This window comes from Falco peregrinus, chromosome 1 (assembly GCF_023634155.1).
Source record: "Falco peregrinus isolate bFalPer1 chromosome 1, bFalPer1.pri, whole genome shotgun sequence".
Lineage (NCBI taxonomy): Eukaryota > Metazoa > Chordata > Aves > Falconiformes > Falconidae > Falco > Falco peregrinus.
In genome coordinates, this window is record NC_073721.1 from 45221329 (window position 1) to 45239456 (window position 18128).

The 18128-nt window shown below is 51.8% G+C and overlaps 1 protein-coding gene across 1 annotated transcript; it reads right to left on the reverse strand.

Annotated features, from left to right (window-relative positions):
- Positions 1-1077: 1077 nt before the first annotated feature.
- On the reverse strand, positions 1078-2665 carry LOC101921717 (P2Y purinoceptor 4-like). The gene is made up of 2 exons (XM_013294287.3): positions 2651-2665; positions 1078-2064 (listed from the first exon to the last, which is right to left on the reverse strand). Exons 1-2 carry the CDS (start codon positions 2663-2665, stop codon positions 1078-1080), a joined length of 1002 nt encoding a protein of 333 aa, XP_013149741.3.
- Between the last annotated feature and the right edge of the window lie 15463 nt (positions 2666-18128).

Below are 18128 nucleotides of genomic sequence, written 5' to 3' on the forward strand. Positions count from 1 at the left end.
GGCTCCCAGGGCTCAGTCACCCATCTCTGTAGGGCAGTGGAGGAAGGAGAAGACCACGAGGCTGGTTCCCTGATGCAGGGCAAAGGGATCATTGGGTGGCAGCAGGCAGGAGGCAGGGGTCTGGCCCTGCTCACCTTCAGCTTCACGTGAACTAGGTAACATGCCAAAATGAGATGGACACAGGCTTTGTCTCCAGTCTCCAGTTTTCTGCATTCTTCACCCATACTCTTGTAAAAGGCCTTGCTCTTCGCTGGCTGCCACCCAGGCTAGGATGGAGGGTAGCTCCTCACAGCCTTTCAGACCAGTGTTTCTGGAGATAAGGCTTGACTCCTGTTTCACAGGACTTTCCAACAGGTTTCCTAGCAAGTGGTAAAGCACCTTTCCCCATGTGTGCATCTCCCTCCTGTACTGCTCATCCATGGCTTAACATCTGCCACTTTTTCCTTTCATCTGAAAAGAGCCGACTGATGGGTAAGAGTTTGTCTGATCCCATCACTTGGGTTGGGATTGTCTCCAGGCCTGAGGAGCTTCTGGGTGGCCGAGGGAAAAGCAGGTGCCTGGACACAGGTTATTTTCCCCTGTGCCGGGGTGCTGGGCTCAGAGTAGCACACTCCTCAGCTCAGCGCTCGCACAGACCCTGCTCCACGCAGACAAGAAGAAACACAAAACATTAATGGACAGGAAATTCAAGGCAGTTTTCGCAGGACTTTCTCATTATTTAGGACTTTAGGTGTAAATTTTTCCCCTACTCCTCCCCTTGCACCCAACAGGGTTTGGCCACTTCAGCAGTGTAGAGAAGCCCACATCTGGGAGATCCAGCCACCCAGGCACCGGCAGGAGCAGCACCTTGCTGGAGCTGCTACAGCCCAGGCAGTCCCTGCCCACAGGAACAACTCCTCGATAACACTGGAGGAGCACAGAGAAACCCTGAAACCCCTGCAGCGCTGCTACCACTAGCTTTGGGGACGTGTGACAGAACGGGAGGAGGAGGCGGCAGAAGCTCAGGGTCTGGATCTTCAGCAGCCACTCCACGGGATCTCCCAGGAATGTCTAGAGTGGCTCCCGGATCTTTCGCACTCACTTGGTGCTCCAGCATTTGCGAAAGGAGTCAGCAAAGCTCTTCTTAAACTTGACATTAGCGAACACATAAATCAGGGGATCCAGGCAGGTGTTTGCAATGGTGAACAGCCAGCTGATGTAATAGGCAAACTCCACTTGGTGCAAGAGCTTGCAAGACATGCCATAGTACTTCACAACGACGCCAACAGTCCTCAAGATGTGCAGGGGGCCAAAGCAGATGGCAAAAATCACCAGAGACACTGTTATTATCTGCAGAGACCTGCTTTTCATCTTCTTGCCTCTGGAGCTTTTTGTTGCTGCTTTAGCAATGGCAGCTCCCAACAGAGCTCCACAAGTCAAGGAAATGGCAAAGGGCAGGAGGAAAGAGAACACGACCAAAACCATGTTGTAGGAGTAGTAAAAAGAGGCCAACTCTGACTGATAAATGCTTAGGCATTTTGCTGAGCCACTGACAATTGAAGTCTTAAGGAAGAAGAAGAAAGGCAGTCCTTGGACAAAGAGGATGAGCCAGATGAAGAAGCACAGTTTTCTCAAAAAGCTCTTCTTCTTCCAGACGGACTTGCTCTTGTACTGTACGATGACAAAGTACCGGTGAACACAGATGAGTGTCAGGAAATAGATGCTGCTGTACATGTGGATGCTCTGCAGGAAGACTTCAAACTGGCAGAGAAACTGCCCAAATGGCCACTGATTGCCGAGGCTGAAGTAAGAAATCCTCAGTGGAGTAGCAGGGATGACCAGGACGTCTCCCAGGACCAGGCTGAACTGCAAGATCATGCCTGAATCCCATTGCTTGATGCGGAAGCAGAACACCCAGAGGGTTGTGCCGTTCAGCAGGATGCAGCCCAGCAGGAGAAGGGTCCCCAGGGCAGGGATGGCGGGGTGCAGGCTCTGGGCCACGCAGTCCACGCTAGTGTTCATGAAGGTGAAGGAGTCCAGCAGCTCCAAGGACTTAGGAGAACCCTCTGTGCTGACCTGCAAGGGCTGGGTGGAGAAAAGCAAGCAGTGAAACCACCTGAGCTCATCATCTTAAGGCTGAGCTGGATCAGAGGCAGCAGTGGCTGAAGCAGCAGGGTCAGGTTTTCAAATGATCCTTGGTCCTGAAGACCTGTGGCCAAAAGCTGACCACTGTTTATCTCAGCCTCCACAGGAGGAGACCTGGCAGGTGCAAGGGGCCAAGTCTTGCTTTTCACATGCAAGTGTATAACCTTGTGGGAACTGGGCTCAAACCTGCCATGCTCAGCACGACTTTCTCTGATTGTGCTGCAAAGGAAAGAGAAAGGGCTCCAAAGGAACAGCAGGAGCAGCTTTAATGCTCACCACTACTAACTGCTGATGGGGGAAGATGAAATAGATGATGCTGTTACTGCTTGGCTCCAAAAGCCTCTGCATTTAAAATCACTGGTGAGATCCCAGCATCACCCACGGTGCAATTATTTCAGCTGGTTTTGTTACAGTGCACTTGGCAAGCAGCTCACCGACCTACTCCCTCTCCCGCTGCCAGGCTTGCCAGCCCTGCAAACAGAGCAGCCCCCGTGCACCCTCCGTCTGCCTTGCTCAGCTGCCGTACCCAAACTTCTCCCATCGCCCTGCCCAGCAGGACACCCCGCTGGGTCCAAGGTGCTGCTGTTAGTTCACAGCCTGGTGAAGGGGGTGTCTCTGCTGCGCGAGTCGGGTCTCTGTCCTGGAGGGAGGACCACAGGGCAGGTGGCTGATGCTCTCTCCACCCACACCAGCTCATGCCCTTTGGGAACCTCTTTGTTGCTAGTGGTACCAACAGCTAGGGGGGCTGTTTGGGGGCACAGCATCCTCCAAAGCTGCTCTTTCCATTGAGCACAATTGTAACCACGAGGGGACCCAAAATTGTGCCAGGCTCCCGTTGGCAGGAGCGATGGCAGGGCAAGGAGTGAGACTGTCACGGCAGCACTGAGCCCCATCTGGCAGGCACCAAGCCTGTCCCTTTTTGGGACGCAGCTTTTAAGCCCATTGGTGTCTCACCAGCAGTAAAACATTTCCTTGGCCATCTGGGACCCTCACATCCATATGTGGATAATTCTGAAATCAGACAGTTTTGATTATGTTTGAACACCTGGATTTACACCCTGGCTCTTAGTCATTGCTCACTCTGACCTTTGGGGTATGACTGTGTGGCATCCCAGCATCTCCCCAAAATGCTCTTTGGGATAATGGCTCCGTGTCATGAGCCATTTCCAGGAAGATGCTCTCAGCCTGCCCTGCTGCGGTCACAGCTCACAGCTCTGCACCACATCCTGAGAGACGTGGGTGAGCTCCTGGCGAGAAAACAGTCTTAAAGGCATTCTTAGGACTGATGCGTTTTCAGACAGAGGCACTTCTGACCTCTCCTGGCTTTGGTCAGCCAGAGGAACTTGAAGTGCCCCTTCCTGTGCGCTCTGCGGTGGCTGAATGCGGCTTGAACAGTTCAGGAGGGGTCAAGAACCGGCTCATCCTCACCAGGGCTTCCCCAAACCTGGCTCAACCAGTGCCATTTCCTTAATCTAGCCTTTATCGCCCATTTTAGTAAAACTGGGAGTCTAAGCCAGGGGGTTGGGGAATACCGATTACTATTTGCTAAGCCATTAGCTAAACATGGTGGCTTCTAATACAGAGATGTCTACGGCTACTGCAGCCATCAACCATCGGCTTTTTCTGTCTCTCACAATTTTTCCCCAAAAAGCGCACTTTTCCAAATTAAGGACTTTTTAATATTGTTTTGTTACTGCCTTTTGGCATCATTATCATCATCCCCAAAGCTCCAGAAATCCTACCCTGCTGCAGAGAGCAGCCACGCTGGCAGCAAGTGGATCCTTTCTTCTCTACTCAAAGCAGAACTGCTGCGGTGGCAATGACCAGCTCAGCTCTTGGGGTGACAAAAATCCACAAGGTCATGGGCTTCATTTTCCCCACACTAGCTGCAGCTCAGAATTGATGCCCACTCTGTAGAAAGCAAATTTTAATATATACAATAATTTCTTAATGAAAGAGGCAGAGGATCTGTACTCTGAGAGGAGACGTTTTGAGCGGTGAGAAGAAAATACATAAGTATTACTGAAACATTTGAAATTTGCTTTAACTTAACAAGGCAAAGCAGGAGAAAAAAAAGTTATTTTTCATTTAACTTGAAGGTGAATTACCTGAGCCATTAGCCAAACACTTTCCTGGAAAACAGCAGCGGAATTAGAGCTAATCTGGATGTGAAGGGGAGGAATGAGGACCAGCATCCAGCCCTGCATCCCTGAGCACTGCAGGGGTTTTGCTTGTTCTTTATGTAAAAAACCCTCACCTGTTTGAGCCCTTAGAAAACCTCAACAGCATTGCATGGAATTACACCCATGGAGAGTTTTAGAAACGGATTCCTGTTAAAACAGAATATGAATAAAGCATCACGCACAGCCGCAGGGGAGACTTACCCTGTCCTCCCACAAGAGTCAGTCCACGCTGCAGCTGGTGGCCGAGCTCCTTCAGACTCACCGAGAGAGGAACCGATGGGCTCCGGTGACCCTTGGCTGTACGATGGAAAGGAGAGCTCGGTGATGAAACCGCAGCAGCTTGAAGAACCGCGGGCAGGAAAAGCAGCAGCTGATTTACAAGAACAGCTTGCTTTTGCTCAAAATCCTCCAAAAGCAAGAACCTCTGGGGTTGCTCTCCCCAGGGGAAGGACTAGGAGATGCTGGGGAGGGGAGCACAGTCCCTGCAAGTTGAGGATGCAGGTGATGCAGTTGCTTTGACGTGCGTAGCCTGACCCCAGCCAAGCACCACAGCCACAGCAGGAAGCATCGAGGGATGCAGAGTTCAGCAAGGCTGAGGTGATACTGCTCCCCCAAATCGCTGGGGTGCCAGCAGGTAGGTGACTGTAGCAGCAGGGCCACGTGGGTGAGCTGGGCAGGCAGTCAGAGTTTCCAGGTACTGCAGACACTAATAGCTAAGTAGTGATAACCTCAAAGGCAGGATCTGACACCAAAGGGAGGGCTTCAGCCCAAGAACTCGGCTATAGCATTTAAATACAGTGGGTTTGAGGTGCTGCTTATTATTCTTTTGGCTCAGTAAAAGCTGCAGATTTGGTGGGATCATAAGATTTGGATGGCGAGGCATGCCCCTGAGTCACACCAGATACAAGAACAAGCATCATACTGTAGGCCAGAAAATGTGACTTTCTGAAACTGTCTCCTTGCTTCTTTCCCAAGCAAAAGATAAAACCCAAGGGGCTTTGCTGAGATACTCAGAAGATGATCCCAGTTGTGCTGACTCCAGCAATCTTCTGATCCAAGCCCAACTCATGAAACTCACTGCCACCAGCTCTAACTTATACACACACTTGCTTTGTAAGGCAGGACAGCATCCACAGCTGACGTCAAAAGCCCAGAGGGTGAAATCCTAATGCTCCATCCCAATGAACTCTTTGGGACCAGATGGAAACAATCGCTGCAGGAAGGTTACTCCACAGATGGTCAAGACATGATGCTGTAGCACCTCCCCGAATGCTCCTGCTAGCAGCCAGCCCCGGGAGGAGCGGGGCTTTCGCTGGCTCACCGTGGAAGGGCTAGAAATTTCTCTGAACCATTTCAAGCCAAAAAGGAAGTTTCTAAGAAAAGCATTTGGCGTACAGCCTACAGCCCACAGAGCCTGTTTAGAGCGGAGCCAGCAGCCCCCACAGCCGCCCGCCCTGGGACTTCATCTAACACGGCTGAGGCCACACGAGGTGACTCCCTTCCACCGGGCTACATGGCCCTCCAGGAGCAGCACTGCCTCCGTGGCCTGCGGTGAGCACCAAGTAGCACGCTCAATTCTTTTTTTGGAGGGAGATCACTCTCTATTTTTATGATAAAGAACAGTGGCTGTGCTGGTTTTGTGTCAGAGACGTTGCTGGCCACAGCGCATGGGGTGTCATCTCAGGGGTTCCTGTGCGGAGTCGTTTCTTGCCATGGTGGTGTCATGGCACAGCCCTTCCTCGCTGAGGTGTCACCCTCTCCCCTCCGTGGGTGGCAAATGTGCGTCCAAGGGTGCTATGGGGGAGCAGCGGGGTGAGAGTGCAGAATGAGACCCAGCCCCCGCCCCCGGGGGCGTCAGTTACCCCAGCAGACAGACACAAGCTGGCTGCCCTTGGCTGCATCCTCATTAGCCTTTAGTCAACCCAGTTAATTGTGCAAATACCAACCCTGAGCCCCGGCGGGGGTCTGGCCTGAGGCTGCTGGGTTGCAACGCTCCCTCAGGTCTCTGGGCTGAGCACCACTGGCGACTGGTGGATCCTGAGCCCTCCACCATCATCGGCCCCCACCACCAGGTGTGTTTCTGGGCAGGACTTTCTCCAACAGAGCTGCAAAGCAACTGGAATGTTTGCAAAAAACCAAAGCCAAGCCTACAACCATCTGAAGCGAGACTGGTCTGCATCACGTGTTCCTCTGCTTACAGGATGAGAGAACAAACGTTTGTGCTGTCAATTCAGCATCAAAGATGCTTTCAGCCGCACTGGCTCACCCCCTACACCACCACCTGTCCCTCTGGGGTAGCTTCCAGCCACTGCCTTCACTGGCTCCTGGGCTGGGAAAGCCAACACCAGTAGAGAGATGCACAGCCCGAATGAGAATGGAAACAACCTAAACATCGTATATGTAAAAGAGTTTATTGGAAATAAGCATGACTATATTTACAGGGGTAAATCCAGCATGTGATCAGTAGAACAAGGCCTACCTGTCCCCTCACCGTTCCTGAAGGATACAGCAGCTGGGATATCTGCCTGCCCCATTCGGTCGGTCTGTCCCCGTTCGAGTCTGTTTGTCCTGCTGAGGCTGGGATCCCAGCCTGACCCTGCACCACTTCAGTAATTAACTCAAACACTTTTTGCATAGCAAATGCTCCCAGCAAATTCACACGCGCTCTAGCAGAAGAGCAGGGAGAACACCCAGCTGCACATCCCTTGTAAGACCAGAGACAACTCCAGGAAAGCAAAGTCTCCCACCACCCAGAAACGCTTTCTGAGCATTTTTCCTCCTGACATCTTCTCCGTTTGCTGCGCTGTTACTTGTGCACGTGATGCACCTGCATGTATTGGGCTGGGCAGTGGACACCTCAGGAGACAGCCACCACGTCACAGAGCAGAGGCACATCTTTGCAGAGTTCATGCTTGGAAACGTGCAGAAAGCGTTAACTGCCACTCCCATCTCCCTTTTCAAAAATATTTGAATGCAAGGCATGAGCTTCATCTCCCAAGGCAAAAACTTCATCCCCCCTAACAGCAGAGGTGTACATCCGAGTTACTTATCCAGCCTGCCTGGGATAGAGGACTGGGCGCTCCTGGAGCACAGTTGAGCCAGCTTTCTTTTGACGTCTAACTTTGGAGGAGACAAACGGCAGCCCCTCGCGTGCCCCTCTTTGCGGCACAGAGGTCTGGATGCCTGGCTCAGGCACGGAGCTCTGCCTTGGGCCAGGGGACTCCTGCCTGGGTGACTGAACAAACACAGCATCAACCCGCAGGAATGATTTGCAAACAACCCAGCAGCAGACAAACGTGCGAATGTATCTGGTGGCTGCTTCTGGATAATGAATGCATAATTTATCCCGACTCCCTTCCCCATCTACCTCTGGATAATGCGTCTGTGAATCTGAGTCAGGTTTACAAATGGTTGGCAATGAGAAAAACAGGCTGCATCTGAGCCAAACATTCTGTTCAGCAAATAAAGCAGGCAGTGCTGCCACGGAGAGCGGCTGCTAGAGCTCAGTGTCAGCATCCCTCCAGTGCCCAGCAATTCCCACCCTGCGCCAACTGTTACCATGGGGTGGCAGGATGAGACAACTGACTTTTGCCTCTAAAATCTAATTTTGTTCCTAAACCACAGACTCTGATAAAAGAGCAATATTGTGTTCCTTTCCCATCTATCTGCTCATTGGAAAGTCGCTCTCATTTAGCTCGACTGCTGAGAATGCTCCAAAGAACGCTAATTACAAGGTCATTGTAGTAAATTGCATTTGGTAGCATAACTCTGAGTCACTGGTTCAGGGCGCTTTCCCCCTTCCACCCTGGAGTAACTCAATTATCAAGGGTGAGGAAAAGCAGAAAAAAATTTACAGACTCCCAGTGCATGAGACTTGACGGGGAGCCAGCATTCCCAAAGTGGGTGCCCCAATGAAAGCAAGTTCTCCTGGGAACGGTGACAAACTGGACACCAACGATCTTCCAGTCACTTTGGGAAATGCTGCTTACTGGGCACGCAATCCTCGAGCAGGAGGAGAGGAGCCTGAAACCATTTGGAGGCTTCCCAGGGCCGCCCATGCAGGAGCAAATCTCATTGTTCCCCCAAGGAATCTACTCAACCCTTTGGGAAGGAGAAAGAAAAGTCACTTCGCTGTGTTGGGTGGCAAAAGCCTCATCCCACCTCGGGCCGTGCTGCTGGGGTGTCTCCCCCGCAGCTCCTCCCAGCGCAGGGATGGGTTCCCTGGAGACAGGGGCTCCTTCCTTCTCGGTCGTGCCAGGCTCAGCGATGGGACGAAAGCAGCAGGTTGCAGATCCCGGAGGATGCTCTCACGCCGGTGGCTGGTGCAGGGTGGTGTGCCGGTGCGGACCTTGCGAGGGACGGTTGCCTCTGGCTCAGTAATCGCTCCCTGGTGGATGCTCCCTCACGCTTTCCGGATGATCCGCCCTGGTTTCCTCCAGTCCCGGTACCTCTCCCTGCGCACGGAGTGGACCAGAGGCCGGGAGAAGCTGGAGCGGTTTGATCTGGTGGCATTGCTAGTGGGGAACAAAGTGAGACATCATTACTGGTGTGGGTCAGAGCCGGGACATGTCTCCTGCTGCTAGTGGAGGCTCCTAAACAGGTAGAGAATTTTGGCCAGCAGAAAGGGGTTCACCACCACTGCTGCCGAGAGAAGGGCTGGTACTGGACCCTGCTGCAGCCCCTGATGCTCCAGATGCCGGGGCTGCAGAGACCTAGGGGTGAGGTACTCCTACGCACCTCAAGTGGTGATGGGGACCCTCCCCCGTCCCAGCTACTGGAGGTCTTGCAAACAGCTGCTGAACTACAGGTGCACAAATGCGAGCTCAGAATCCCATGAACAGCCTGGCAGAGCCCCAGGCACCGACCACTCTGGCCAGGGGGGTCACTGAAACCAAACCCCTTGGCTTGCCGAAACTTCCCCTTCAAACCCCTTTGAGCAGCTTTCCTTAAAACCATGAGACCCAACGCCATCCTCACCCGGCAGCTCTTTGGGCTTTTGCCGCCCTTGTTCTCCCCGGGGGTTAACCGGGGGGTGGTCCAACCACACCACGAGCAACCACGCTACGTGCAGAGACCCCCACGTGCAGAGACCCCCGGGACAGCCTGGCAGAGCTGGCTCAGCTGCAGGAGCAGTGGGGTTGTGCCCACCTAGGGCTCTTCTGGGGTGACTTCATGCTCAGGCCCGCTTGTCCTGGGCATTTCTATTCTCCCTAAGCACTCGGTCCCAGGTTTTGCTTTTCTTCCTCCTCACTAACACCTTCACTATTCACTTTTTTATCTAGCTTTTGCAAAGATTGCAAAAGACTGGTGCAGTGAACGTGCGTTTTCTCCTGCCAGTGCAGAGGGTGATGTGAAGCACAACTGTCTCTGTAGGAATTTGCAGTGAAATTCATATGGGATGAAGCGCATCCCCTCCCCCTCCCTGCAAAAAGGGCTGTGCAATAGTGTTCTCTGGGTCCGGTGATCTCTCCTCTTTCTAGGTCCTGCTCAGAGTTATTCCTCCTCTGATCCCCAGTGGTTTTACCAAGAAATGTCATCCAGGTACCCTTTCCCCCCATGCCTGTCATGGAGGAAAGCCTAGCGGGGAGCAGAAGCGACACTGGACGCCAGCAGCAGCTGATGAATGGAGGCAGGGAGTGGGGGAGCCGCCAGCCACTCCGGGAGCGGAGGAAGAGAGCGCTGCGGAAAAGCTGTGAATGTGAGAAAAAGCTGCTTTACAACAGAGCTTGTTACTATTCAACATCCACAAAAGGAGGAAGAGCCCTGAAATCCCTGCCTGTGCTGAGGCTACAGGCAAGAGACAGCTTCCTCATGCCCTAATTAGCTTGCTGCTTTATAACTTAATTTCCTAATTGGTTTTCAAGTTAATCACTTCTAACAGGCTGGGGAGGTGGCAACTCAGGCCCCGTGGCAGGAGGTGAAGCTTCACCACCACAGCACTGGCCCAGTTCGAGGCTGTGCTGGGAAGCAGGGTGGCCTTACATCCACCGCTTCTGGGGAGGTCTGCCCTGTTGTCAGCTCAGGTTTAAGCTCTTACAGGAAAGTTTCGGGCAGCTACCTCAGCAATGTCTGCAAACCCTTCCTAAAACTCAATAATCCTCGGATCCCAGACCACACCAGCCCCTTGCTCCCATCCCTCCCAGCTGGAGGTGGTACCCAGCAGCGCTGATGCTTGGTGGCTGTGCGCGCAGCATCCCGCTCCACCACCGCTGACACCAGGGCTGAGCTGGGCTTGGTGCCCCAGTTCCGTACTTTGTCTGGCACAGGTGTGGGCGTACAGTCACTTTGTCAATTAAATCAAAGCTGATACTGCCGCGTGCTTTACGCTTTCATGCTGGTGCTGTACCAGCTGCAAGAAGACAGGCAGTTCTTGGGCTGGATGGTACCTGGTCCAGCATCGAACCAACTGGTGCAAACCTCGCTTCTGAGCCGGCTTGGTGCTGTGCTGCTCCTGACCTTATGCGAGGCGTGAGGAACCTTCCTCGTGCTGCTCCAGCGGTGCTCTCTGAGCATGGAAACGTGGCCATCACCCAACGTCCACACACGTGGACATCATGGGGGTCATTACTCAAGAAAGCTTCAGCATTATTGCAGTGGGGGTGGATGAGCCCAGGCTACACCAGAACCAGGGTGCACATGCAGGGCAACCATAATTCTGCTGAGAGGATCCCAATTCATCCTGTAATTTTCCAGTTCTCCGGGCCACAGAGCTTCACCTCTTCACCGTGCAACCTGTGAATGACCTGTGTGACATGCAGGTCTGGTGGCTCTCCTTTCCCAGGCTGGCTGGAGTCAGCTGGAGGAGCAGCAGGAGCAGGTATTAGGGCAGGGACAGGCTGGGCAAAGACTGCCGTCACAGCAAGGGCTGCACGTTCAGCTCAGCTGGAGGTGGCTGGGGTGTCCCCAGGGTACAGGGCCCTGCACAAATCATCCGGCTTGGTCCCACCTCCCCAGAGGAGGCTGGGTTAGATGGCACCACTGGAGATTTTGTGTCTTGAGAGTGTGCCTAATTTCCTTAGGTTCTCTTAAAAAAAAAAAAAAAAGTCAGTCCTGTGACATGATCCCAGCAGCCTGATGCAAGTTGTTTGGTGGCCTCTCGTAAATAAAATGATTCCGTTAGGTTTTCTGCATTGCATCCTTTTGCTAGCACCAGGGTCCCTCAGCATACGTTAATTGTTCAATGCCTCCCTCCCCTCCTCCTTGAAGACAGCGAGGAATTCTGCCTCTCACCTCAATTATAGCCCTGCCAGCTCCATTGTTTTCAAGCTATTTCTGCACCAGAGCTGTCTCCACCCATGGCCGTGCTCCCTGTGCTCATCATTTCACTGGTACAACCAGACAGCGCAAGGTGCAGCTCAGCCTCGGTGGGCTGGAAATTCCACCAGTGCATTTATCCCTGAACTGCAGACGAAGAGGCTGGTACCTGCTGGCTGCTGACTTCCAGCGAGCCGTGGGCGCATCCTCGCGCCACTCTCGGTGGTCTCACCTCTGGAGATACCTTTGGGGTGGGGATGTGCAGCCCAGGCACAGTGGGGCTGGGATTGTGGCTGGCATTGCGGCACGTCAGGGGATTCGGGTGAGGAGCAAGCGGCGAGCTCCATGCGCTCGCGCTGCAGCTGTCACACCTAGAGCAAACTGGGTCACAGGCGTCTTTGTCGGTCCAAAGCTACGAGGTGTCGGTGAGCCGGTGCCTGAGATCTGCCAGGAGGTGAATTTTGGGTCTTGGGGTGCACATCTCTAATCACACAGCCAATATATAGCTGCCGAGATACCTTTCGTTACAAGACCCCAACAATATGAAGACCACTATTACAAGTAAACCATGTTTGCAGAAACAGCTGAATTTTAAGGACACGCAGCATTTTTCTTTCGTGTCCTTATTTCTCCAGCTCATTTTTGTTGTTGGGCAGAAAACAAGGAAGGAATTAGTGTAGTGGGCACAGCCCAGTGAGTGGGAGGAGACGGCGAGATAGTGACATGCACACTAGTGATTTAACATGAAATACTCTGATTGCAAAGAGTCTCTAGAGGCTTGTGCCTCATTGATGAATATCATGCATGAAGCGTAGCTCCTTGTGCTACCCACATTTTTCTCCTCCAGGTGTGTTGATTGGGAGTCTGAGCGATGATAACTGTGCTGAGTTACGGCACATTTCCACACACAAAAGAAAAATCCCACAAATCACGGGCAAATTTATCTGCGAGCGTGTCAAATGTGCAGGACACATTCAGACAACACAGGCTCGAAAGATTAATGGACCTTAATCCTCCCGCTGTGCATTAATGCGCACGGAGGATACACGCACGCACACAGCTATAAGGACCAATGTATGTACACAAAAGACAACACTCCCCATCAACACATACCAGAGTTCTTCACCTTTTGGAAACAGAATAGACATTAACTCACCTAGAAGACCAAACCGGACCTGCCTGCTTCTTTGGCTTGGCTATCTGCTTCTGGTACTCCATCCAGCCACTCACCAGCTCGTGAAGGATCATCACGTAGAGAAGGAAAATAAGAATCCTGGGATCCATTCGTGGCACTTCGGGGTCTGCTTCATTGGGTACAGGTGACATTTGATCGAGAGCGATGGGAGGTCAGCCAGAGGGGTGCAGCTCCTGCGGGCAGGGCTCTCGGGAACGGGGGGAGCTGGAGGGATGAAAGGTTTGCTGCTGAAGAGGAGCCTTGCAGGCTGGGTTTTGTGCAGAGTGAATTAATGCTGTAAAAATCTCCCCGGGGGGGATGAGAGGCTGGTGCCTATTGCGTGAAGCAGCATAAACACAGCTGCAGAGCCTACGGACGTTTCCTTTAACGGGGTGGATCACATCTTCTGGGACTCCATCCCTTTTGTCTCCCTCTCACTCATGCTTTGTCTGCATTACTCCGCAGCCATGAGCTTCCTACCCTTCCATCGCCAGAGCCGCTTGGCTTCGGCAGCGCCCCTTTGATCGGTGGCGGGGGGAGAGGCGGCTGCGGTGCCCACAAGCCGGCAAGGGGAGCATTGTCTTGGCTGCAAGGAATAAATTAAAACCCTCAGTCAATGACCAGGGATTCTCTGAGCTGCCTCTTCCCAGTGTCTCAGAATTTTGGGATGCACCGAGCCAGTGTTCATTGGGAGTGTGACCGAGTATTTTGCAGCTGAGAAATCTTTTCTTCTGCTCACTTTTCTCACACTTTTTTGTTCTCCTTGTCATTATTCCTTACCTCTGATTCCTTCAGCTGCTGTTTTCCCAGTGGAAAAGCTCTGGTGGGGTACCTGATGTGCAGGAAAACCGTGGTGCAACAGCTTCCAGTCTTTTCCACACCACGGCTCCTCTCCCAGCCCCTCGACATGTTTCTGTTTAGCAGCGTAGGATCCTGCTCAGCTGAGATCTGGTCACGACACTAGATCACTTCAGCCTCTCCCTTCCACCAGGACACAGTGCAATACATGTGCCTGGTATTTCTAGCAGGATAAAAGCAGAACTGGGTCTTGTTTAGACACTTGGATAAATACAAAAAATGCGCCCCCCCCGCCCAGTGTGTTTTTTATGAGTAAAACCATCTTGCTCAAAGTTCATGTTATTCCAGTGAAATTCCAAAGGTGGACTAGTAAGCCCTCTGCAACTATTTAATTATCAGGGTCATCTAGAAGCAAGAAGGCAGATCAACCAGCCTACCTTTGCTTAATGGAGCTGTGCCCGTTCGGTGCAGAAAAGGTGGCCCAGAGGAGAGCAAACACAGGGACCCTCGTCACCTTCAACTCCACAGCTCCGACACGCAGGCACTGCTGGCCTTGCTCTCCAGCACGGAGCTGGGTTGTGCAGATCTTCAAGGCCGTGCACGGCTGCCACGTAACGCGCCACGTCGCAGCCAGCTCACCCGAGGAAGCTGCTTCCCAGCTCACTCCGGCTACGTTACCTGGGGGTCCAACACCTGAGGCCAGAGTTTTCTTAGAAACTTTTGCCCTTTGGTATATAACTGCAGACAAGCATGCAGAAACCAGGGATTTTCATCATTTTCTATTAAATACAAATTTAATACACACTGGGGAATGCTAATTAGACAGTATGCCTGCATATTAAATAAACCAAAGTATCAATGCCCCAGTCAAATATGCACTTCGAAGTGCTTGTGACTTCCCTCCAGCTGGCTGATGTACTGTCATTTATGAGTGCAGAAGTGCTGAGTAACTCTAAATTGGGAGGAGAAGATCTCATGGATGGGAGTGAGCAAGTGAATGGAACAAAGAAGGACTGAAGGTGTTCTAACAGCTACAAAAATGGGAATACTTGAGGTTCTCCACGAAAGGATAGTGGAGCCGTCCCTATAGCAACAGAGACAGTTGCCAGGCTGCAGGAGATGGGTTCTGATGTATGGTACAAGTCATACGTAGCAAGGGATTTTAGTCTAAAGACAACACTGATATTTTATACATGTGCAATTTTTAATGAGTAAAGGCAATGTGACTCTTTTGTTCTGGGGAGAGCAGCTTTTTACACAAAATCAAAGAGAGAAATTGCTGAGGTAAGAGCAGCAGGACAATTCGCTACAACTTACTCCTAGTTTTGTATTAGGTGCTTTATCTGATGAACACAAAGTCATTTTGAAAAATCTGCTTGTTGCTGAACATCACAGCCTGACGGACTGATGCTCCTTCTAAAATCCCAGCAGGCTGCCTCTGCTCTTTGACCATCCTCAATACCCAAGCAAACATCACCTAGGTCTGAAAATCTTTTTGAGTCTTAAAAAAGCTACCTAAACTTTAACACACATTTTTTTGTGTGAAAAATTTCACCAATTTATCCTGAATACAATGTCACGTAGAAAAGCCAACAGCCTGTGAGCTATTGCCAGAGCCAAGAGCTCCTGATAGAGCAGCTGGTTTCCAGCAGCTTGGTGACTGGTCACCAGCAGCAAGTTCTTTGGCAAACGACTCAAACAAGGAACGGGAGAGGCTGATTTTAGAGCGATTGGAGCCCAGTTTGGGAGGGGAGGGCAGGATGGCACTGAAGGGCCCCACCAGCAGACATGTGGTATGAGGGTCCAGGACCCCCCTGCCCAAGCTGTGTGGCACCCCAAGATCCCCCCCAAGCTGCAGGTGATTCCCTTCTTCCCCCAGCCCACACCAGCGCCTGAACTCAGCCCAAGGGCCCAGCCTCGGCGTCGGCCTGGAGTGGTGGGGTGGGAGCAGAAGCACCGACGTGGGTCTTTCAGCCCGTGTGAGTACTCTCGGCAGGGCCAAGAAGCGGTTAGCAAACATGCTGGGGACTCCTAAGGGTCGGAGCCGGCAGCAGCTCTTGCACACCCTGGTACAGTCATTAGTCAGGACAGATACACAGAGGCATGCAAGGCTGTCGCCTGACGTAGGCACCCAAGCGCTGAAACAGCCTGAACCTGCGGAGCAGCCTTGGTCTGCTTCTCGACTTGTCCACTGCTCTGCAAATGGTTGTAATTAAGAGTCAGCACTCCTCAGGTACATCATCCCTCTCTCCTGCTGTTTTCAGGCAAGTCTACAAAAATGACAAGCAGGTCAAATATGGATGAAGGCTGAGTGAAAGAAGTGGCATGGAGAAAGTTCTCCAAGCCTGAGGTAAGAGGGAAGCAGGACCTGAGAGAGCCTGGAACTCAGGTGGGCTCTGAAGAACAGAAGGACATGAAAAGCAACTTCTTGGATACAAAGCAGCCTGCCCCAGTTTCAGTGGGGCAGAAACCCATGCAGAGGACAACTCTTTCAACCCACAGTTTAAGCAGACACACAAGGAACCGTGACATAGCTGAGCCACTGGTGCACTGACACAATCTCAGTCAGAAGCAGTGGAACTAGCACGTGCAGGTTTGCAATTCCTTCGTGAAACCAGGGTGGAGATGGGGCCGAGCTCCTCTGTCCAAGGCACTCAGTCCAGCTAGTTGGGCTGGAAGAAAAACCCCCAACACTTGAGTAGTCACCAAGCCCTTCATCCCCTGCAAGCCTGACTGCTGCAGCGTTCCCATTCTTTTGGGCTGTGTATTGCTGGAGCAAAGGCACTGAGGAATGGGACTAGGTCATTCTGCTACTCAGGGCTTGTTGCCCTCTTTGTCAGATGACAATCTAAGCCTCTTTACTGCTGAAGAGATTTAAAAAAAAAAAATAGAGGTGGCAGGTGCCAGTCAGCATTTATATTCATTGCAGCCCCAAGGGCACAGTGCAACACCAAATGTCACCCTCCTTCAGGCTCCTTGGAAGCACCCATTACCCCATTGTTCCACTTGGAAGATGGTGTAACTGACTTTAACCAGAAACCCCACCATTCCCAAGGCTCACCTTTGATCCAGAACTCCCAGAATCTCCAAACAGCATCACAGAAAGGCAGCAGCAATTGTTTTGTTACAGTAAGTCAGGGTGGACCTAAACTGTGTGTTGAACTTGTTGCAATTACTGGCTTTTTTGAAGGAACTTCAGAGCTTTGCTGACAAGACAGTGATCTGCATTCCCCTTGCACAGGGCTCAGGGATCCCTCCAGCCAACAGGATAGTCAAGGGCTGGAAACATCAAACCTCACACACACAAGTTTAAAGAGAAGATCAGGCCCAAGCAGCTCTTAGATGGGGTCATGGTCCAAAATCCCTGTGGTGCCCAGGAGACACAGTGATCCCCCACAGGCAGCAGCCGGGCCACAAGCATCTGTAAGTAGAAGCATCTCTACTTAGGTACTGTGCTAGTAAAGGTGCACCTGAGGTCCTAGGGTCTGGTGTCACCAAACACCCTGAGCAGGATGCTGTTAGTTGCAGGGGTGCTTCCCCCATCTCCGTACACACTTGCCCTCAGCCAAAGGGTGTGAGTGCTGTCCTGCCGGGAGAGGAGAGATCGGTAACAGCTTCCCTTCTCTGCCCTTTGGCTGCCCTGCAAGGAACCTGCCTGTAAAAAGCCCTCTGTAATTAGAAGATTATTCATTAGAGATTAAAGAGAGACCACGGTGCTCATTTGGAGTGGGCGGTGGGCTGGTAACAGCTGTGACCTACTGGACCAGCTGCTTTGTTGTCAAACGAAGCCTGGGGAGCAACAAGCCAGTAACGACTCCAGCCCAGTGACTCCCACACCGACATGAGGCTTCATGAGCAGGGGAACAAACACCACGTGCAGACACCTCTCTCCTCCCTCATCCACATCAGTGTTGCCTTCCTCAGCTCAGAAGTCGAACAGATCTGGAACCAGCCGGGCAAGTGGCAATACAACTGCCAACAGAGCCAGGAGGGAGCAGATCTCAGCCTTCACAGCGGCCAGGAAAAGGGATTTTCAGGGTTAAAAAGAAAAAGAGGTAGTGCAGAATCCATCAGCGCCTTCCACAGCCTCATGTGAGTCAACAGTTAATAAAAGACAAAGAACAGATGCTCTGAGACATATTTCTTCGGAGGATTTTTAATTGCTTCTACCTACAAATGTGGTTGAAAAATGAAACTTGCGCTCTTAATCATCAGATTGCTTTGTATCAGGTTGCTAATGACTCATCACTAGGGTTTGATAAACATTTCACTACTTTTAAATTCTGTTAACTCTGATCAGAAAACAGCTTTGGCACAGTGAATTGATGCTAGTCTGAGGGAAAAAATTAATATTAAAACGACAAGTAATAATAATTGCCTCTTGAGTTCTGGACTTTTTTCAGTGACAAAGGCACAAGAACCAGCAGGAGTTTAGTCTGGCTCAAGCTGGGTGGCTCATTACAGGAATTACCTTTCTTACCTTCCTTGCCACAGAACTGATGTTCACAGAACCCGGAGGAGGTGAGAAAGGCACTGATGCTCGCTTCTGGGCTGCTGCCTTTAACCCAGGTGGGTGCAGACGCTGTGGTCCCATG